Source organism: Cygnus olor, chromosome 10 (genome assembly GCF_009769625.2).
Source record: "Cygnus olor isolate bCygOlo1 chromosome 10, bCygOlo1.pri.v2, whole genome shotgun sequence".
In the NCBI taxonomy this organism is placed as follows: domain Eukaryota; kingdom Metazoa; phylum Chordata; class Aves; order Anseriformes; family Anatidae; genus Cygnus; species Cygnus olor.
In genome coordinates, this window is record NC_049178.1 from 9257735 (window position 1) to 9279339 (window position 21605).

General features: G+C 66.2%; 2 protein-coding genes across 3 annotated transcripts; one reads left to right on the top strand and one right to left on the bottom strand.

Annotated features, from left to right (window-relative positions):
- Window positions 1–30: 30 nt before the first annotated feature.
- LOC121075635 (vegetative cell wall protein gp1-like) lies at window positions 31–1255 on the top strand. Its single transcript, XM_040569125.1, has 3 exons — window positions 31–39; window positions 594–788; window positions 1158–1255. Exons 1-3 carry the CDS (start codon window positions 31–33, stop codon window positions 1251–1253), a joined length of 300 nt encoding a protein of 99 aa, XP_040425059.1. The 3' UTR covers window positions 1254–1255.
- LOC121075513 (semaphorin-3F-like) lies at window positions 1176–21583 on the bottom strand. 2 transcript variants are annotated; one of them, XM_040568897.1, is made up of 19 exons: window positions 21448–21583; window positions 18478–18645; window positions 11861–12021; window positions 11649–11711; window positions 11001–11120; window positions 9947–10036; window positions 7602–7695; window positions 7175–7294; window positions 6118–6257; window positions 5921–6035; window positions 5598–5667; window positions 5295–5439; window positions 4978–5200; window positions 4199–4287; window positions 3912–3953; window positions 3501–3658; window positions 3361–3428; window positions 2459–2592; window positions 1176–2383 (listed from the first exon to the last, which is right to left on the bottom strand). In XM_040568897.1, exons 2-19 carry the CDS (start codon window positions 18587–18589, stop codon window positions 1967–1969), a joined length of 2361 nt encoding a protein of 786 aa, XP_040424831.1. In that variant the 5' UTR covers window positions 18590–18645; window positions 21448–21583; the 3' UTR covers window positions 1176–1966. The 2 variants fall into 2 exon arrangements, with proteins under 2 accessions (XP_040424831.1, XP_040424832.1); XM_040568898.1 differs by lacking the exon at window positions 9947–10036.
- Window positions 21584–21605: the final 22 nt, after the last annotated feature.

The window sequence follows — 21605 nt, forward strand, 5'->3', positions numbered from 1 at the left end:
GGGGGGCACCCAGCTGTCCCCTCCGTGGGCATGGGGACGGTGTCTTGCTGTCCCCAGGCCAGCCCCGTGGATGTGGGGGCCCTGTGGTGGGGATGTCCCTGTTGTCCCCAGGCTCAGGGTGGTCCTGCCTCCCTCCCCAGGCTCCCTCATGAGCCCTCCGAGTGCCCCCCCCCCCCCCCCGATGTTCCCAGCACCCACCCAGGTCACCCCACCCGTGTCCCTTTCCAACCCCCCCCAAGCAGTGTTCCCAGTGTTCCCCTGTTGCGCTCCCAGTGCCCCCCAGCAGGCCCAGTGACACCCCTCCCTGCCCCTCTTGGTGTCCCCAGGGCCCCATCCCGCACCATCGGGGACCTCCCCCATCCCCCCCCATAGTAACATCCCCCAGTATCCTAAGGGGAAACCCCAGTGCCCCCCAGTACCCCCAGGGACACCCCAGTGAGCTCGCTGTGTCCCCCTCCCCCCGTCCCCAGCAGTACCCTGTGCCCCGTGCCCCCCAGCCCCGTTCCCCCCAGCCCCGTGTCCCCCCCCCAACCCGCGCTGTCCCTGGTGTGTCCCCCCCGCCCCGCCGACGCCGATCGGAGGGGCTCCTGCAGCGCCGATGCCGGCCGCCAGGGGGCGGAAGGACCCAGCACAGCCCAGTACAGCCCAGTACAGCCCCGTACAGCCCAGTACAGCCCAGCACAGCCCCGTACAGCCCAGCACAGCCCCGTACAGCCCAGTACAGCCCAGTACAGCCCCGTATAGCTCCATACAGCCCAATACAGCCCCGTACAGCCCAGTACAGCCCAGCGCTTCCCTAGTATGGCCCAGAACTGCCCAGTCCATCCCGGTATCACACCCACTGCCCCCAGCACCAGCCAGAGTGCCGTCCGTACTGCCCATTAACACCCACCACCACCACGCTCCCAGTACCACCCAGTACTGGATCCCAGTACCAAAACCCAGCGCCCCGGTCCTTCCCCCACTACCAACCCCGAGTGCCCTCAGTGGTGTCCCCCAGTACTGCTGCCTCCCCCCGCACCCCTGTGCTCCCAGCACGACTCCCCTACCACGCGGTGCCCTGGTCCCCTCCCTGTCCCCCTCCTCAACCCCCCCCCCCCCCCGCCCCGCAGTGCTAAGTGACACCCCCAGCTGCCTGCTCCCCGTCCCCAACAGAGCACACGCAGGCGCCCGCATCCATCCCAAAGCCAGCATTTATTTGGGTGTGCTCCAGGCTGCGGGGGGGGGTGGGGGGTGGGTGGGTGTTGGGGTGAAACGATGCATGTGGCCATCCCCACACTCCTCACCTACAACTATTTACAACGCCAAGCAATGGGCAGGGTGCTGCAGCACCCATGGGTGCTGGAGTCCATCCCACTGCAGCCCTGTCTCACCCCTCCTGGATGTGCTCCCACCACGGCACGGGTCCTGTCCCCAGAGGGGGGGGGGGGGCCGAGTCCACATCCCCCTGCCTGCAGCCGCCTCACCCAGCTAAATAACTGGAGAGGGGTGGGTGGGGAAACTGAGGCACTGAGGCCAGGGACAGGCTGAGTTTGTCCAGTGCCACCTCTCCCCTGTCCCTGGCTTGTCCCCCACTGTACCCCTCCAAGGGCATCACCCCCTCGTGAACCAGGCCCTGGCACCCAGCCCTCGGCGGTGCAAGCTGGGATCCTGGACCCCATGGGGCTTGGGGGGGCAGGGAGGAAGGATGCAGGATGTGCCCCCCCCCCCCCCCCCCGGGTCCTCCGCTCTGCCCGGTGCTGGGAGGTGATGCTCATGTCACCGAGTGACTATGTACAACCTGCAAATAAATACCGCTGTCAGCGGGGGGGGCCGGGGGGGGGGGGGGGGGGGGGCACATGCGTGCGTGTCTGCCTGCATGTGTGTGTATATATATATTTATATATATTTATTTATTTATAGATATTTTTAATATTAAAAGGGGGGAAAATAGACCACTGTGCTAGCAAAGTCCCTGGCGAGGGGTTCATGTGTGCCCGCAGGTCTCTGGCGGGTGATTCCGGCGGCTCCGTGGCTTCTTCTGGTCCTGCAGCTCCTTGGCTTTGAGGGCAGCCAGTGGCTCGGGGGGGCCGGGGGCCGGGGGCCGCCAGTAGCCCTGGCAGTACTGGTCGAGGAGTCCCAGCTCAGGGCGGCTGAGGAGCTGCAGCAGGTCCTGGTAGCGTGGCGTGGGGGCTCCCGGCAGCCCGGCGGGGGGCACCTCGGCTTGGAGCAGGACGGCGTGGACAGCACGGGCGGCCAGGACGCGGAGCTGCACCCTGGTCACCGTGTGCTTGAAGTTGTTCTCGGTGGCGGTGCAGGAGTAGAGGCCGCTGTCAGAGAGCTGCAGCGCGCGCAGCAGCAAGCCCTGCTCCGTCCGCAGCACCCGGCCACCCTCGGTGCGCAGCTGCGGGGGGGACGAGGGGAGCTCAGCCGGCTGCCGTGGTGCTGCCGGGCCCAGCCCGCGGCACCCGGCTCCTACCTCTTTCCGCCGGTCACTGTTGTCCTTCTGCAGCAGCCACTTGACGGTGGCCTGCGGCGAGCGTGGCTGGCACTCGAGGAAGGCGGTGCTGCCCTCCACTCCGTACTGCACGGCCTCCACCGCGTTCTTGTTGGCTGCGGTGGCAGGGCATGGCATGGCAGTCCGCTCACACGTGTCCCCACGCCCCACCTCCCTCCTGCACGTATAGCTCTGCCCTGTGCAGCACCAGCCAGGGGTCTGCCTGCTGCCCACCCACCCAGCCCCTGTTAGTGCATCCGTGCACCCACCCATGGTCATCCTCTTCTGAAGTGTCCATCCATCCACCTATGCTCTTCCTTCTCCCCAGTGTAGCCATCTGTCCGTCCATCCATCCATCCATCCATCCATCTTCAATCTCCAGCATTTCTGGTCGTTCATCTACCCTCCTGTCCATCCATCTGTGCTCACCTTCTTCCCCAATGTATTCCTCCATCCTTCCGTCCATCCGTCCATCCATCCATCGATCCATCCATCCACCTGTGCTCTTCCTTCTCCCCAGTGTATCCATCCATCCATCCATCCATCCATCCATCCATCCATCCATCTTCAATCTCCAACATTTCTAGTCATTCATCTACCCACTTGTCCATCCGTCTGTGCTCACCATCTTCCTCAACGTATTCCATCCGTCCCTCCCTCCCTCCCTCCCTCCCTCCTTCCATCCTTTCCTCCCTCCATCCATCCATGCTCACCTTTTCCCAATATATCCCTCCACAATACATCCATCCTCCCTCAAGGACACCTGCTATCTGGCCACTGCCCGCATTCCCCTGCCTCCTACCCCCATGCCCTCCCAGGGACTGCCCCCCATCTGCCTGCCCCTTGCCCCCCACCCCGTGGGGCTGCGCCCCATGCCCCCTCACCATTGGAGTTGTAGCCCCGGCACTGGCGCATGGGGTTGCCGTGTCGGATGTCCTGCCGCCTGCTCCGCCTGCAGGGAGGCAGGAGGTGACCTGGGGAACCTCCTGGGGACCCCCGCACCCCCCCACCCCCCGACTCCCACCTCTTGGAGGATGCCGAGTAGCGGCTGCAGGCCTTGCCGTCCCAGGCACAGTAGGGGTCCCGTGCCAGGCAGCAGTCAGCGCAGGCTTCTCCGTACACGTCACACCGGTGCAGGGCCAGGTGGGTCACTCCTACGGCCGAGGACACGTAAAGCTGTTGCTGTTGGGGGGACAGAGAGGACAGGGTAAGATGTTCTCTGGCCGTGTGGCCTTGTCTCCAGCCATGAGGGACCAGCACCAGTTAGCTGCAGCCTCCCAGTGCTGGGAGTGGTGGAGACAGCTCAGCCTGGAGCCACCCGGGGCCAGCCCGCCCTGGGGCCACTTGCAGGCCTCCCTGAAGGCAGCTGCCATGGGATGGTGACAACAGGCAGTGCTGCAGCTGGTGCTGGTCCCCAGCCATGTGCTCTACTCACCCTCTTGGAGGAGATGGTCATCGTCTTGATGGGTGCCGGCACCTAGATTGGGGCAGGAGCGAGGGACATGGAGGGGCCCGGCGTGATGCCGGGTGCCCAAGGTGGGCACCCCAGACCCGCCCTGGGCAGCTGGGGAGGACGAGGGGCCAGCAGGCAGAGGGATGATGCTGCAGGTCCCCCTGAGCTGCCCAAGGGACTGGTTGGTGCCAGCTGCAGGCAAGGGGTGGAATAGGGCACGGCTGGGCTGGGGATACTCAGTGGCAGGAGCAGGACGAGCCAGCCCTTACCTTGAACACCTCAATCTCCTCCAGCATCAGCTCCTCTGTCTCCATGTCGTCCCGGGGCAGCACAATGACTTTCTGCACTGTGCCCCGATCTGCAAGACACCGGGGTGCCTGGATGCTCAGTGCCACCGGCAGGGCACCCGCGCCCTCCCCTCCTAGAAGGGGGTCCCTGATGGGGCCAGGGATGTGGGGAAGGACCCCCCCCCCGCCACCCAAGCACATCTTCATCTGCCTCCTTCTGCTGCCATGAGTGCAGTGTGCCACTCGAGTCACTGTTCCCAGCAAGGGGCTGCCACCGCTCAGGGCAGGGGGACAGCTGCTGGGGATGGACACTGGGTCAGGGGAAGGACCAGGATAGAGCACGGTGGCCCTAGGATGGGCAATATGGAAGGGGAAGCACCAAGCTGGAGGATGGTGCCCCCAGAATGGGGAATGGAGCTGGAGAGCTGGGTCTGGGAGACGGGAGGGACTAGGCTGGATGGTGGTGTCCTGGGGTGGGCACCGGGGCAGGGGAAGGGCAAAGCCGGATTGCAGCAACCCCAGGATGAGCAGTGGGACAGGGAAGGGACCAGGATGGATGGTGGTGTCCTAGAATGGACACCAGGGCAGGGGATGGGCCCTGACGCTCACGGGGCACACGGCACAGGGCTCTCAGCCCCTCGCCCTGCTCCCACGGGGGTGCCAGCAGAGGGCCCCGCACTCTGGCCAGCCCTTGCGGTGCCCGTGCCCTCCAAGGCCGCGCTGGAGCATGCTGCGTTCTCTGCGGTGTGCGGCGTGGGTACCTGTGCCCAGGAAAAGCACCTCATAGCGCCCGTCTGCCGCGTCCACCTGGTCGACAGCGATGGTGGTGAAGCGGTAGTTGACGTTGGTGCGCACGACCAGCGGCTGGCGGTGGGTCGGGTACACGGCGTGGTACATCAGCGGGTGCGCGCGCATGAAGTTGATCACCTCGTCGGGGTAGTCCTTGGTTGACTTCATGGAGGGCGTGAAGGTCCCCCCGGGGCACTGCGGGCAGGTGGAATGCAGCGGTGGGGTCCCAGCTGCCCTGGGACAGGCGGAGGCACCGGGTGCCATGCCCACGTGTGCCCGGGGTACTTACAGTGCCTGGCCTGGGGTAGGGCATCTTGCCCGTGTAGGGCATCCACTGGTAGTTGGGGCCCTCCTTGTGCGCGAAGGGCCCGTTGAACACCATGCGGATGTCGGCCATGGAGTAGACGCAGACGGCTGAGCCCTTGAACACTGACCTGGCAGGAGGAGTGGCATGGCCTCATGGACCTGCAGCCACCTCCAGACTGACCCCCCCTCACCCCGTGCCCACCTCAGCATCCCCAGGACCCCCACCCACCTTGGCAGGAGCCCCCTAGCCCCAGGGACCGCCATGCCACAAGGGCACTCTGCTCACCCTGATGCAGAGAAGACGGCGTAGATAACGGGGTTCTTGGTGTCCTGTGTCTGCTGGATGAAGACGTCCTCTTGGGACAGAAGGAAGAGTGTGTCACCACCAAGGGATGGGCAGGGACCCCTTGCCGTGGTGCCGGGTGGGAGGGAGGACGGTGTGGGAGCAGTGCCTCGCTCCTCTCCCAGCCAGGGCCAGCAACGGGACTCCCAGACCTCCCAAAGAGAAGGGGCACCATGTCCCCTCCCCAGGCTGCCCTGAAAGCCTCCAGGGGTGCAGAAGGACCACCAGGGTGACCCAGCCCGCTCCCACAGCGCCCACGTGCTCACGGAGCTCATCAAAGTGCGTCTCAATCCCATCAGGTCCCGGCACTGAGCAGACGAGACGGGCCTTCAAGAAGGTGCTCCACTTGTTCACCAGGCAGCAGTGGCCCCCATCGTCGTTCTGCGGCACAGGGACGATGCTCAGCCCGGCGCGGCTCGGCACCGGCACCCTGCCCGTGCCACTGCTGCCCCGCCGCACGCACCAGGCAGATGCGCCCGATGCGGGAATAGACCCCCGGGCTCATCGGGGCATCAGCGGACTTCTCGCGGAAGAAGAAGTAGAGTTTGTCATCGTTCCTCTCGCTGCTGTCGGGGATGAGCTGGGCACGGATGAAGGCCGGGTCTGCAAGGGCACGGGGCAGTGCCGTCAGCCTGGGGGCACCCCCAGCCCCCCGCTCCTGCAGAGCCACAGGCGTGGTGGCATGGGGAGACCTGCCAGGTCTCTCCAGCGGTCATCGGCTGGGGGGTCCACGCTGGATGGTGGGAAGCCTCTCCTTGCCATCCATCAGCCCGTGCCCCGCCGGTGCTGACAGCTCCCCCTCTTCGATCCCTGCCCCGGCAGCTCCCAGGCCCAGCAGGACCATCCCATCTGCTCTGCTCTGTTTACTCAGCTGCTGCCCTGGGGCCGGGGGTGCTCCACGGGGGCAGGAGGAGCGCTTGGGGTCACTGACTGCAGGCGACACGGTTGAAAGCTCAGCCCTGCGGAAACCCACGCACAGGCTCCAACAGAGACAGCCCTGCTGGATGCTCCCACCACACTGCAAAGCCCCAGGCATGTCTGTCACCATGCCCCATGCAGGTATCCGTCTATCCATCTGCCCTAGATTTCCATCCATCCATCCATCCATCCATCCATCCATCCATCCATCCATCCATCCCACGAGCCATCCCACATCCATCCATCCACCCAACGAGCTATCCCCCATCCATTCATCCACCCATCCATCCATCACTCACCCATCCATCATCCATCCACCCACCCACCCACCACTCATCCACCCACCCATCCATCCATCCACTCATTCACCCACCCAGCCGTCCATCAGCCATTCACCTGGCATCCATCCGTCCATCACCTACCCATCTGTCCCCCATGCCTGCACGCATCCATCGCCTGTCCCACACCACCACGCATGCACCTGCCCACACTGGCTACCGTCTCTGCACGGGGAGGACACAGTGTGACACACTCCATCTCATCTCTAAGGCTGGAGCCATGGGGTCCCTGAGGAACCTGGGCCAATGCCACCCCCTACCAACCATTGAGCCAGCGTGAATTGTACTGGTCCGTCCTCATGGCCGTCTGCTTGCCCATGGTGCGGAAGATGGCTGCGTCGGTGCCCATGAAATCAATGTATACGCCGGCATAGAGCTCTTCATCTGCAGATGGGGGGGCAGAGGTCAGCCAGCCCCCAGACACTCCTGTCCACCCACCTTCTCCCACTGCCCCCAGGCTCCATCCAGCCCTGGCCAGGAGTCACCAGGTCACCAAGAAATGCATCCCGGAGAGCACTGGAGGATGTGACTGGTCTGCAAGGAACCACCAGTCTGCAGGACTGGAGCCAGCCAGGTGCCCAGTGCCACCACTCGCAGCAAGGGTGGCAGGAGCCGGAGCCCAGCTTCTCGGGGCCACGCGGGGAGTGCTCCCTCTGCCCATCCACGGGTCTTGGGGAGCCACAGGACTCACTTATTAATGCAGAGACGGTGTCCACCTTGGGGTCATAGGAACACTTCCCTTTGCCCGACTCCAGCTTGTCTGGCTCCAGGTAGAAGATATAATCCTGGGGAAGGAAGCAGAACAAGGAGCTTGTGACATTTTCCCCCTCTGTCCCCGTGGCACCTTCTGAAGCAGAGGCCTCCTCGGGGTGGAGCACAGTGGCCACCAACGCTGCCCGCTGAAGATGAATGTGACGGGACCACAGCGGTGTCTGTAGGACTCCCGAGAAGCCGAGGTCTCCAGGAAGTGCTCTGCAGGTGTTGCTGGATGCTGCTCCGTGCCCTCTGCCACGCGGGTCTGTCACCGCTCGTCTTGGACAGGATGAACGCGGGGCGCTCCCTAGAGCCGCTTCGTGGCCCACTGGCACGAGGGTGGCCCGGCCATCGCGGGGCTGCTGGGACCATTGGCATCGCGCTGACTCCAGCCACTGGTGGGCAGGGCTTGGCTGCAGGCACAGCTTGGCTGCCAGACCTGGCAAGGAACTCGGCCCATGTCCTGGCAAGGACCCATCTTCCACCAGCATCCACCACGAGCTTTGGGGCCAGCCACCCCGCACTGCCAGGAGCCGCTCTCTCCGCTGTCACCGCTGCCCTCCCCAGGCCACCACACCCCCGTGCCAGGGCGAAACACAGCCTGCCTCCCACAGACCACACAGAACCTCCTGCCCTGCTGGCCAGGAAACCCTGAGTGTCCCCAGAACACAGCTCTGAGGACAGGGCGAAGCAGCACCAAGCTGGCACCCAACGGGCACCCTGACACGGCCGTGCCTCGGGTGGTATGGTCCCTGCACAGCAGGAGGGGCTGGGGGGATAAGAGGGTCACTGCAGAGCACCTGGGCTCTGGGAAGGTCAGGCCAGGCCAGGGACACTCGCCAGAGGGATGCTACCCACAGGGACACTAGCCATAGGGACACTAGCCACAGGAACACTAGCCATGGGGACACTAGCCATGGGAATGCTAGCCATGGGGATACTGGCCATGGGGATGCTGGCCATGGGAGCACTAGCCATGGGGATGCTAGCTGTGGAGATGCTAGCCATGGGGATATTAGCCATGGGAATGATAGCCGGGGAGACACTAGCCATGAGGATGCTAGCTATGGGGACATTAGCCACGGGAACGTTAGCCATAGGGATGCTAGCCATGGGGACGCTAGCCATGGGGACACTAGCCATGAGGATGCTCTACATGAGCACACTTGCTGCAGGGACGCTCGCCGCACGGACGCCAGCTGTGGGAGGTTCTTCCTCTCCCATCCTCTCCCTCTGCAAGACGTCCTCTCGCCAGCTCCTCCTGGCACCCGGGGGCAGCCAGGGCACCCAGCCCAGCACCCAGAGGCAGGCATGGGCCTGCTGGGACGGCCCCGCTTCCTCCAGCCCCATCGCTGCACCACATCTAGGTTACCTCCTTACCCTGCCTGGCACCGGCACCAAGACCTCTCTGGGGACAAGCCCTGGTGGTGCCACGTCACCCTCCCCGCCAGCAGGCTGCAAGCCCTCGCAGGTGTGTGCTGAGCACTGCTGTGTCCCCCACGGGCAATGGGGGAGAAGTGGTTCAAGCCCCCGGCACGGGGCAGGAGGTGCCTGCAGCTGCCGCGATGCTGGTGGCTGAGAACATCAGGCTGTCCCCCCCGAGCTGATAGGGATGTTCCCTTTGGAGAGGAGGAGATGGGGCAGAGGGACGCGTGGGCAGGATGGGGCAGGGACAGGGACAGGGAGGACCCAGGCTGGGGGCCCCACGCCCATGTGCTGACCCATGTTAGTCCAAGGGGGGGGGGACACTGTCAGAGCAGGCTGGATGCTGGCTGTCCCCAGGAGAAGATGGGGACACCACCACCTCCCCGAGCCTGCCGCCCACTCTGGTGGAACGAGGCCCTCTCCCCAGGCAGGGCAAAGCAGATGGATGCTGGCAAGGCAGCTGCTCAGCGACACTTTTGTAGACCCTACCAAAACACCTCCTGCACATGGCCGTCCCGAGTCCCCTGCCTCTGTGGACAATCGGATTTGAAGGGACACAGCGAGTCCAGAGATGGGAAAAGCCGGCAGTGGAGGCTGGGGGAGGACTGCCATCCCTGACAGTGTCCCCTGCTGGGACGCATGTGAGGAGGAAGGAGTTAGTGAGAGCAGGAGGGGGGAGATGCCGGGCCGTTGCTGGAGAATGCTTTGCAGAGAGGAGGGGAGGCAGCGGGGCGGGGGGGGCACGGTGACAGACCCCCAACCCGGGAGCTGCTGGTGGGAAGGAGAAGGAGCCCGCGGCTCCGGTGCGCCCGGGGAGAGGTGGGCACAGCTGCGGCGGGCTCCCAGACCCGTTCCCACCTTGCTTTCTGCCGGTCTTGGGCTGCGGGGGCCGTCGGCGGCTCTGCTTTCCCGGCCTCCCGGAGGGACGGGCTGGCTCGGCGGAAACCCCTGGGGAAAAGGAGCAGGGCAGAGAGTTAGCGCCGGGGGGCGGGAGAGGGTCCCCCCGGGCTGGGGGCTGCAGGATGGCTCTGGCAACCCCTGTCCCCACAGCACAGTGCTCTTCACTGGCTCCACACGCAGCCGGAGGGGACGGCAGCAGCCTTGTCCCCAGGGCTATCGTGCTGTCCTTGACTGCGTGGGCATCCTTGGTCGTCCTCGAGTGCTGCAGCACCCACAAAATGTCACCGACGGTCCCAGTCCGGGGTGGTTTAAGCCACGTCAGCCTCTCCCTGCACCAGTCCTGGGGGGCACTGGGGCAGCCCCCGTCCTTGTCTGGCACCACACGCCTCCCTCAGCTTGGCTCGCCGAGCCCGACCTGCTCCACGTGGACAAGACGAGGATGTGGCCGGGGGCTGGGGGTGATGCGAAGCTGGGGCTGCCCCCGCGGCAAGCAGAGCCCCCCGGCCACCCTTGCAGTGTGCCACAGCGGTCACCCTGAAACCGCTTCTTCCACTGCACGTCCAACCCAACGGGGCTCCGACACCACTCTCTTGGGTTACTCCACGGTCATCAGGGCAAGGTGACGTTGTTTTCCCTTGCTGGCAGCCGAGCGTCCCACGGCGCATGCCACCGCTGTCCCTGCTCACCCGTGGCACCGGACCACCACGCTCCTCCTTGCAAAATGCCAATGCTGGCATGGAGTCAGGCGTCTTCTCCATCTGCGCCACGGGGTCCCCGTGAGCCAGCACATCCCTCGCGGCGGGGCAGGAGGGCATGTCAGAGCAGAGCCCACGCCGGGTCCAGCCGATCCAGGTGTGAAGAGGAGTCCTCAGTCTGCAGAGGTGGCTTGGCCACGCTCAGCATCGCCCCACCGGCGCTCAGCGTGTCGCTGCCCCCCGAGCCCCCTGGTGTTGGCCCCGGGACCTGCCCGGCAGCAGGACCGGCCACAGCCCCCGTCCCTCCCGCCCCTCACCTGCGCTTTGCGCCCGCGGTTGATGAAGGCGCAGATGGGGTTGTAGGCGCCAGTGCCGCACACGTAGAGGTGGGTCCGGTTCCAGGGCTGGATCAGGCGGATGAAGTTACCACACTCCCCCTGGGAAGAAAAGGATGGGGTGGCAGCCACGCAAAGTGGCACTGTGCATGGGCTGGCACAGAACACGTGCTGGTGTTGGGCCTGAGCTGGCATGGGTCATGGCTCTGGCACGCCTGGGGGCACAGCTCTGCCAGGGGGATGAAGCCACGTGGGGAGCTGTGCCTCCTGCTCCCCCACTGAAGGCTCCCCTGGACGTGCCTGGCACAGAAGGGATGGCAGGACACGGCGACACCTCCGAGTGCCGCCCCTGTCCCAGCACACCCAAGACACAGCAGACCCCGGGGATGCCTTTTCCAAGGGAGGACATGATGGCACGAATTCCCCTCAGCGTGGTGGCCACCAACCCCTCTGCCGCTACCAGAAGGGGGCTCACAGTGGACACGAAAGCCACAGGGGAGGCTGGAGTCACCAACAACACAGGGACTCGAAAGCCACCGGAGACCCAAGCAGGGCCTCGGAGCAGGACACCAGCTCCGGAGACAGGGTGGGAGCAGCAGGGGCAGCTCGGCGGGCGCTGGTCGCACTTACGTTGCTGTTCTTGCCTGACAGGATGCACTCCTCAATCCTCTGCGGGGGGGCAGGCCAGTGGATCTGCAGAAACACAAGAGATGGGGAGTGCGGGGCTGCCGGCCTGCCCTGTCCCCTCCCAACCTCAGCACCACCATGCAGGACCCTTGGGACACCCAGCCCCACGTCCCTGCCGGGTCCCCAGCCCTCCGTCCCGAGCGGCGGCAGCTTACAATGAGGGGCTCGCGGTTGATGTCGTGCAGGTCCAGTGAGAGGACGTAGTCCTTGCTGCCCACGTACATGCGGTCATGGTCCTCGTCCTTCAGCAGGATGCGGTAGTCGCTGGAGTTGAGCAGGAAGTTGAAGAAGTGCGCGGTGCCGGTGGCCTTCAGCTCTGCAGGGCGCGGGGCAGCACGTCAGCACCCTGCCGGTGTCAGCACCCGGCCCCAGCGCCGCGGAGCATCCAGCCCTGCCAGCCTGGCTGGGGACACTGGCTGGCACGGGGGCGAGCTGGGACGGGGGCGAACTGGGATGGCCAAGGGTGGCCAGGACACGGGGCAGTGCCGAGGGCCAGCCCCCAGCAGCAGAATGGGGATGCCCACTGAGACAGGGCATGAAGGGGGCTGGTTGTCCCAGCCAGGAGCCTGCGGCTCCTGAAATCTCTGGCATCAGCACTGTCCCCCTGCTCCAGTCCCCTGTTGAAGTGTCCCCACGTCCCAACCCGTAGGACAGGGGAGCAGGGACCCAAAAGAGATGACTGCTGGGTGTGGGGGGGGGACAGATCCCCCCCACCCCGCGCCCCCCTTTGGGAGTTATTTTTAGCCTGAGTGTGGGAGAAACGAGTGAAAGAGGATAATGAGGGTCATGAATATTCACAAGTGCAGCGAGGCAGCCAGATGGAAGGCAGAAGTGCTGCAGATGATGTGGGACGGTGCCAAGGACCACACGGCAGGGGCAGGGCACCGGCGAGACTGGGGGTGGGGGGGGCAGAAGGAGGAATGCTGCTCCCCCTGCCCCCCCCCCACCTCCCTGCCCCCATCCCCGGTGCCAGGCAACCCCCAGCACCCGCAGAGCACAAGGGGCTGGGGTGGGTCTGCCGCTACCCCCCCAGGGATGCCACCTGTGCCGGGTGCTGCTCCCTCGGGAGGTGCCGCCCCGAGGGCACGCCACCAGCATCCATCGGAAGCCAACTCCACCAGATGCCAGACCCGGCTGGCGTGTGATGGGTGCTGCGGGTGGCCCTGTGGGGCTGGGGACAGCCCCCCGGCCTCCCCTCCCCGCAGGGCAGGCACGCACGCAGCGCTGGGTCTGCTCCGGGAAGGAGCGAGCTGGCTTCCAGGCACGGCCGGGCACGGAGCCAGCGGCCGGCGGCCGCTCCTGGCCAGGATGCCGAGCGCCTGAGACCTCCCCGACCTTCTGCTCCCGAGTCCCGCGGGGCGCTGGCCGCGTCCCAGCGGTCCCCTCCCATCCCAGCACCTCCAGGACGTGTGGGGAGGCGATCTCCCCTGATCTGCTTGGGGAGGGGGAGCCTCCGGGCAGGGGTGCTCGCCCACCCCTGGGGATGCCCGTCGGGGATGGGGGGGGGTGACGTGACGCGGCCCCATCCTGCTTTGGGAAACAGCACCACAGGAGGCGGCACCCCCACGCCCCAGCGATCACGGCGGGGGGGCTGCACCCCTGCGGTGCTGCCCACAGCCCCGTGACACCAAGGGCACGCGCGGCCCCTCGCTCTGCCGCTGACGGGCAGGTGGGTGAGCCCCCCCATGGCCTCCGACCTCCGGCTCCCAGGGGCCCCCTGGCCCCCAACTGGCAGGGATCCGGAAGAGCCAGCTCGTTAGCGGACACACCTGATGAGCACACCCCGCTCCCGCCTGGCCCTGAGCTTAATCCCCTTTTAATTGCCTGCAGGCCCCTGCCTGGGGGCGAGCCCCCCCCAGCTGCCCCTTACTCGCACAGGTGGCCTCCCTGGGGAAAGGGGGACCAAGCCCCCTGGCGCGGCACCGCAGGGAGGGCTGCTCAGCGCCCCAGCCCTTCTTGCCACACGGGCCTCGTGGTGTCACCTTGGTGTCACCTCTCCATCACCGTTACGTGGCTGGGAGCACGAGATTTAACGACCCCGGCCCACCAGAGATTTAACGACCCCAGCCCACCAGCGGCCACAGGAGATGCCAGCAGCCCAGGAGCCGGCCCGCTGAGTCGCGAGGAGAAGCCGGGAGCAGCGCAGCCCCATCACACGCTCTGTAAAGCCCAGTTCCCCTCGGTTTTGTCCCATATTTACAGCTCTTCCTTGCACCTAGTGGCTGCCGCCCACGCGGCCAGGCGCGTGCCCTTGTCCCAACCGGGAGGAAGGAGCTGTCCCCAGCTCCGAGGGGACAGCAGTGGGGTGGCACGGACCCCCGTGCGCCGTGGTTGTGGTCCCTGAAGCACAGATGAGGTTTTGCAGGTCCCTAAAAAGCAGAACTGGGCACACCCCAGGAGTGGGGGACTGGTGCAAAGGGTTAATCCCATTAGGGACAGGGCGGCCACCTCCCCAGGTGCTCCATCAGCCCATCCACTGCGCCTGCGAAACCAATTACACCCGATCTCACCTAATTAGTTTCTAATTACGGGCTTGTAGTGCATTCAACATAATTAGCATGTAAATTACACGCCGTGTTTATATTCAATAACCGCTCTGCCCGCTCCTGGCAGCAGAGATGACGGTGCCTTTTGGGAGCCCTTTTCTTTATTTTAATCTGGGGGAATGAATTTAATTCACGTGCCGACAGAGCCGCCCGGCTGCGCTGCGATGCCTGCACCAGTCCCCGGGGCGCGGAGACAGCTGGGGACAGGCAGAGTGGCCCCAGCGGGGCAGGGATCAGTGCGGGGCCGTGCCAGGATCAGGGCCCGATGCAGTGCGATGCCGGCAGCTGGGGGCACGGCCGCTTCCCACGGACCTGCTCAGAGCCTTTTGCCATGCCTGCTCCCCGCGTTTTGGGGAGGTTTCCTCAATTTCCTCAAATTTTTGCAGGCTGCTTTGCGGGTGCTGCCTTCCGGGGAGGGTTGAGGGCCCAAACCAGGCTGGGACAGGGACCAGGGGACCAGGGTGGATCTGGATTTGTCCCCATTTGTTGTTATTGGGGCTGATCAAAGAGCCGGGTGGGTTGCCTTATGAAAGCGGAATTGCTTATTTGTTTGAGCATCACTTCGCTACCCCTTGATGGGTTATTTATGATGTAATTAAGCTAATTACATGTAATAAGAGAGTTTCCGTGGCCCCGAGCCAAGCTCTTTTCCCATTTAACCGACTCACAGGTGGTAGGGAGCCGAAGGAGCCCGACGGGGGCTCGGAGATGAAATGGCTCCGGCTCCCGCGCCACCGAGCACGGCGGCTGCCAGCGCTGCTCGCTGTGCCCGTGAGACACTCGCAGCCCCCTGGGGACGGGTCCCGGTCCTCTCTGTGACAGGTGCCGCAGCACCCGGTCAAGCCCCGCATCAAAGCGGCCAGCTCCAGATTTGGGCACAGTCCAAAAAAAAAAAAAAAAAACAAAAAAAAAAAGCTTTTTTTTTTTTTTTTTTGTCAGCCAAAACGCTGATTCATCCCCAGCCAAGAGGGAGCGGGGTTTTGGAAAGCCTCGCTGAAAAATGACCCCTGGAAACCTACTCGGCAAGAGCCGCCGCCACGCACCGCCTTCACTGCTCCGTGGTTTTGGGAAATCTTGGTTCCCCCAGCCCTGGGAGCAGCCGGCCCCGGCGCTGCGCGGGAGCGCCGCGCGTTTTTCCAGGCAATTTGCTGCCCGCCAAAAAGGCGGCGGGGAAGGAAGCAGCTCAGATTGCTCCAGGTAGGGGGCCGGCGGTGGATCCTGCCACATTTTTCAAGGCAGTTGGATCCTTCCCCTTCTTCCCGCGGTATCAAATTCAGGACCGTTCACCGCCGGTGCTTTTGGGGAAAAAAAAAAAAAAAATATCGGAGGAAGGGCAAAATACCAGAGGGAGGAGGCAGTGGGCGAGGGGACAGGGCGCTGCGGGAGCCTGGTGCGTCCCCGGAGCTGGCTGTCCTTGTCCCTGCCCGCGCGTCCCCCCCATCTGGCCGTGTTTATTTGAAGCCGCCGGCATCACGCGCGTCCCACAGCTGCAGCAGCTTAGGCGGGCGCCTGGGCGGCCCCGGCCCCCGGCCCCCCTCCAGCCATCTGCCACCGGCAGCCCCCGGCGGGCATGCGGCGTCCCAGGACACGGGCAGGGAAACTGAGGCAGGGAGCGGGCGGCAGCGCGGTCCCACTCCAGGACGTGGTTTTTTTTATTATTATAATTTTTTATTTAAAGTGATTTATTATTTTTTTTTCCCCCCACTCAGATGGGGGAAATAGGTGGGAAGGAGCGGAACCGCCCTGCTGCCCACCCAGCCCTTCCCGCTGCCCGGGTGGGACGGTGACCCCGCCGGCTGGGATGGTTCCCAGAGGTGACAGCCGTGACCGCCGGGGACAGCGGCTCCCTTTTGAAGCCCAGCCCGGGGCCCTGACCCCACAGGCGTCCCGTGGCGCTGTGCCTTCCTCCCCGCATCGCCGCCGCTGAATCACCGCCACCTCCCGCATCCTCTCCCCATCACCTCCTGGGAAAGCCCTGCCCGGGGAGCTGACGTCCTCGGTGCCCGAGCCCACCCGGCCCGGAGGAAACCGGAGGAGAGGGGGGCAGCAGGATGCGCCCGGGAGAGGGGGAAATTGCTAGCAAGAAGATGATTAAAAATATCCACCCTATTTCTGGCCAGCACAGAGCAGAGAGCCGGGAAGAGCTGTTGGCAAAACAGAGCCACTCCGCGGCCTCTCCCTCTTCCAGGGAAGCACGGGACCGCGCTGTTCTTTCCATGCTGGCCACCTTCCTGCCCGGCCACCGCGGCCGTGGGGACGCCGGTACAGGAAAGCCTTGACAGGGAGGACGGGCAGCGGAGCCGCAGGGTCCCCACCGGTCCCACCCCAGGGCAAGGGACGCAGGCACCAGCCCCTTGACACCGCAGCCTTTCCTTTTTTTTTTTTTTTTTTTTCTTCCCTTTCCCCTAAGCACTACGAGCACAATTTAGTAGAGGATGACGCAGGCCCCCGGGAGCTGCGACGAACGCCACTTCCTCCCCAAGCGAGCGATAACAAGCGAGGCAAACAAACCCGGAGATGCTCCCGGCGCTGGCCGGGCTCCAGGCAGCGCGTCTGAGGCTGGGGGGGAGACACACGGGGGTGCCGCCAGCCCCCCCAGCACTCCGCAGGACCACATCCAGCCCCGGCAGCAATGCTCCGGCCTCCGACGGGCAGCTCCGGACAGAAGGATGCTGCGGGCGGCGGTGGCACCCGAGCCTGCCTCAGCCCTGTCCCCTTCCCAGGGCTGTCCCTGGGGGCACGTCCCTGTCCCTGTCCCCATCCCAGCAGCGGCCCCAGCCCTGCCTGAGGCCCGTTCTCCTCCGCTGGAGCTGCTGCAGGAGCGGGGCTTGGGAAGGGACGGGAGACATGTCTCCGAGACCCCACAGGTAGCGGGCCGGGGCTGAACGTGCGCGTGAAGGACCCAATCCCACGGCATACCCGGCCCAAGCCGTGCTTATTCGGGATTAATTTGGCTGCCTGGGGCTTGCCAGGTGGCCGCATAGCAGCGACAGGCGTTAACGCGCACCGTGCCAGGCAGCAGGAGCAGGTCCCCGGCTTCCCCGGGAGCCTTCCTGCGGGACAGAGTGGGGCAAGGATGTGGACCCCTGCCTCAAAGCACCCCGCTCCCTTCTGCCAGCTGGGGCACCCCAACGCCCCTGACCTACCTGCAGCCCGGGGGGGACACGAGGATGTCCCTGCGCCGGGGTAAGGATGTGTCTGCAGGTGGAAAACAGCAGCACGGCCTCCGAACGCCCCGGCCTTGCCCTGGCAGCAGCCAAAACCCCTCCCGCGGTCTCCTCCAGGCAGCAGGCAGCCCTGCCGGGTCGCGGGGTGCCTGCGGGACGCGGCTCAGCCGCACAAGCAGCAGCCAGCCCCGCTCCGGGCAGGAATCGCTCCCTTGCCTCTCGCCCGGGCTTGTCCCCTGCCTCTTCATACCACAGATTTTCGTGCCGAGGCCAACCTTCACCTCCAGCAGCCCACCCTGACCCGCCGGGGGTTGCGGCTGGTGCCCTCCGCTGCTTCGCTCTGCAACCCCCGGGGGGCTCTGCCGGCCCCAGCAGGCGGGGGGGCTGCAAGGGAGCGGCTGCAGCCCCCCAGGACCCTGTAAGCAGCCACCAGAGCCCATAAGCCCCCCGGACTGCAGGGTGGGGAGAGCCGGGTGCATACCCAAGCCCTGACCGGGAGAGCCCGTTCTGGGGGGGTCCCCGGGGTGCAGAGTCTGAAGAGACGAAGAGTCTGAAGAGACGCCCCCCCCGGGACGCAGGGAGGAGGGTGCGGGCACCCCGGCCCTCAGCCCCGCTCCGTCCATCACCTCTCCCAGCACAGGCTGGGAGCATGAAACTGGATCCATCCCACCGCCCCCCCCAGGGTGAGTCAGGAAGCACCCACGCCCCCTGGTACCGAAGGGTTAACCCCTTCCCCCCCCCCCCCCCAATCCCCCCGGCTCCCTGCCAGCTCCAGGCGTTAATACCAGCTTGGGGTCGGCGTCAAGCTGCTGTCTGGCCCCGCCAGCCACCGCGCTCCAGGCTGGGGCTCCCCGCGCCCAGCCACGGAGCCCCTCCAGACGGAGGGGGGGCACCCAGCCATGTGCTGGGGGGGGGGGGACGGCACAGGAACCCCACAGGGACATGGATCCCAGTGTGATTTCCCAGCAAGGAGATGCCCAGAGAACGGTGGCCCCGTAAAGGGCTGCAGGGGTCACCTCCCCCCCTCCCCTTACCCCCCCCCCCGCCTGCTGCTCTTACCTTTGAAGGAGAGCTGCACCCTGGGGGTGGCAGGCACGTAGTCCTTGGCGTGGGCGGCCCGCCAGCCCAGAGTCAGCAGGGTGGCCCAGAGGAGGACGCTGACCACAGGCATGGTGTGCACACGCCGGGGTCCCAGGGCACGGGGCTGTCCGGGGTGGGGGGGCGCGCCTGCCGGAGAAGGCACAGGAGGGTGGACGTCAGTTCAGGATGCCGTAGGACGGAGCGGTGTCGGGTAGACAAAGCCGGCATGCCGGTGTCCCCGTCCTCGCGCAGGTCCCCTCCCAGAGCTGCAGCACGAGCCTGGAGGGAGAAGGCAGAGACCCCGCAGTGCCCACCCAGCCCGACCCCACCGGCAACAAGCGGGGGCACCCTCCCCATGGAGGGGGAAGCAAGCCCAACGTCCCCCACCGCGCACATCGCCCGTCCGCACATCTCATCATCTAGGAAGGGCCCCAGAGGGCGAGGGGGGGGGCAGGTGGCAGCCAAGCCCCACTCTGCAGCCTGGGAGGGGGCAGAAATGGGGGGGCTGGCTCACCCCCAGCTGCGGGCACAACGCCAAGCTGCAGGGCGAGGCGAGCGCAGCGGCGAGCACTGCGGCACGCTCCCGCTTCGCCCAGGTGAGGAGCATCCCCCCCCCCCCCGCACACCCCTGCTCCCCGGGGGTCCCATCCCCATCCCTCCTGCCCCCCCATCTCCTCCCAGCCCCAAGCAAAGGCGCAGCGAGCAGAGCCGGGATCAAATCTTTCCAACATGAGGGAAATCTGGACTTCATTATTCTGAGAACGAACACACACACCAAAAAAGAAAAAAAAAAAAAAAAAGGATTTTTTTTTTCATAAATAAAAGAGGGAAAAAAAAAAAAAAAAGCCCTGCCTGTGTGCCAGGCAGCTGGACTCCCTGGGGCTCCGGCACGGAGCAGAGTCCGCCAAGCTGCCTCCAGCAAGCCACACACGCACCCGGCTCAGCACGCTGCTCACGATGTCCCCAGAGCCTGAGGACCGTGCCCCCGGCATGCGTCCCCCTCCTGAGGTGACCAGGGTGACCAAGCATCGTCCCCGTGCACTCCGGAGCCTGGCTTTAGGATTTCGGAGGCATCTGGCGGGAAGTCCCACATCTGGGGCGGGGGCTCGGCCACCTGGGAGTGCCCGGGGTCTCTGGGTGGCGGGGGGGAGAGCACTGCCTGTCCCCTGGGGATGTGCCCTGCAGGGCTGCGACATCGCAGACCCACCTGGGGCCAGGCAGGCTGGACGGGCAGGCGGATGGCCACCGGCCCCCAAGCATGGCTGCCCCAGAGCAAGTCACACCGGGAGAGGGACGGGGACCCAGTCCCCGACGCGAGGCGGTGGTACCCCCGGGCTCCTGCCCCGCACGGGGCGAGGGCAGCGGCTGCAGCGCCGGTGGCCAGGGACGGAGGGGATGTGCGAGGGGCGGCCGGGCTGTGCGGAGAGGAGCTGCCTCTCCCCAGGGCTCCATATTTTTCTCACTATTGCCTTTGGAGCCAGTAAATATTTAGATTTGCTCGTCTCCCTGCGCGCACACCCAGCTCCGCTCCATTGTGCTGGCATTCGGGCCCCGGCCAGGCCCCCGCCGCCCGCCCGTTCCCAGGTTCTGCCCTGGCCATCACCGCGGTGCCCCCTGCAGCCGGGGCAGGCGGGGACCCCCCGCTCCTCCGCCAGCTAAACCCACAGTTGGTTGCAGTTAAAGAGCCCCCCTCCCCAGCAGCCGCCCCCCCCCCCCCCTCCCCGGGCAGCTTTTCGGAAATAATTCTGGCAAATCCCACTCTTGCACTTGGATGGAGCTGCGTACGCGTCAGAGACAGGGAGCGAGATGGCAAACAAAGGAAAAGAGGGAGAGGAGGGGAGAGGAGAGAGCGCACGGCGAGGAGGGGAGGAAGGGGACGGCGGCGAAGGGGGAGCCTGGGGAGGGCCGGGGGCGCCGAGGCTGGGCGAGAGGAGGCCGATCCCGAGGGGGCAGCGGGGGAAACGGCTCCGGCCAGCGCACCTCGGCCGGGAAACCTTCACCTCCAGGGTCATCTGCGCTCCGGGGAAACTGGAAACTCCGGCGCGGGGGGGGGGGGGGGGGAGCATTCCTGCCCGCCAGCGTCCCCCGGCCCCGCCGCCCGGCTCATTGCGGGCTGCGCGCCCCGGGCACGGCGCGGGGCACGGCGGGGACGGGAGCGCGCCCGGGACGCAGCCCCCCGGGGCTCGGCCGCTTGCAGGCAGCCGGGGCGGGCGGCGGGGAGCGGGCGGGGAGGAAAAGCCGCCGGAGGGGAGCGATCCCCCGCGTGTCTCCGCCGAGGAGGCAGCGGGAAGGGGGAAAAAAATAAAAAATAAAAGGCTTAAAAAGAAAAAAAAAAAAAAAAAAGGAAGAACGGACACGCGCTGCAGACCCGAGGAATAACTTTGCACAACTTTGCGCCGCCTTTCACCCCGGCGCGGGCCCTCCAAGCAGCCGGGCCCTCCCCGGGGAGCTCAGCCCCCAGCCCCGGGCATTCCTCGCTGCTCTCCCCGGCCCCGTATAGGGGGGGGGGAGGTCCGCGGCCGCCCCACTCGTGTCCGCCCCCTCCGCGAGTGGGTGCCCGCCACCCACCCACCTCCCGCGCGGTGCCACCGCCGGCTCTGCGCGTCCCTTGCTCTCGCCGTGTGCCCCCTAATCCCGGCCCGGGGCGGGACGGAGAGCAGCGGCCCCGCGGCCCCGCTCGCGTCCCGGGGATGCTCGCGGCGGAGGGGGGGGGGGTTGCAGCGGGACACCCCCGGAGCCGCCCGGCAGCGGGATGCCGGCCCGGGGGACACGCGTGGGCACGGCGACACGCGCGGCCCCGCGCCCCCAGCCCGGGACGTCGCGGGCGAGTTGCGGGCGGCGGAAAGTTTCCTGCTGCGGGGCGGCAGCCCCCGGCCGCGGCCCCCGCTGCGGCGGCGGCACCGGAGGCAGCCCCCCCCCACCTCCCCGAGCCCCCCCCCCCGCGCTTACCTCGGGCGGCGGGGGAGGGCGACGGCGGGGCTCAGCGCCGCGCCGGGCACCCGCGGCCCCCCGCCATGTCGCGGCCGCAACTACCGCCGCGTCCCCGGCCCATGGAGCGGCGGCGGCGGCGGCGGCGGCGGGGCGGGGCGGCGCGGGCGGGACTCGAA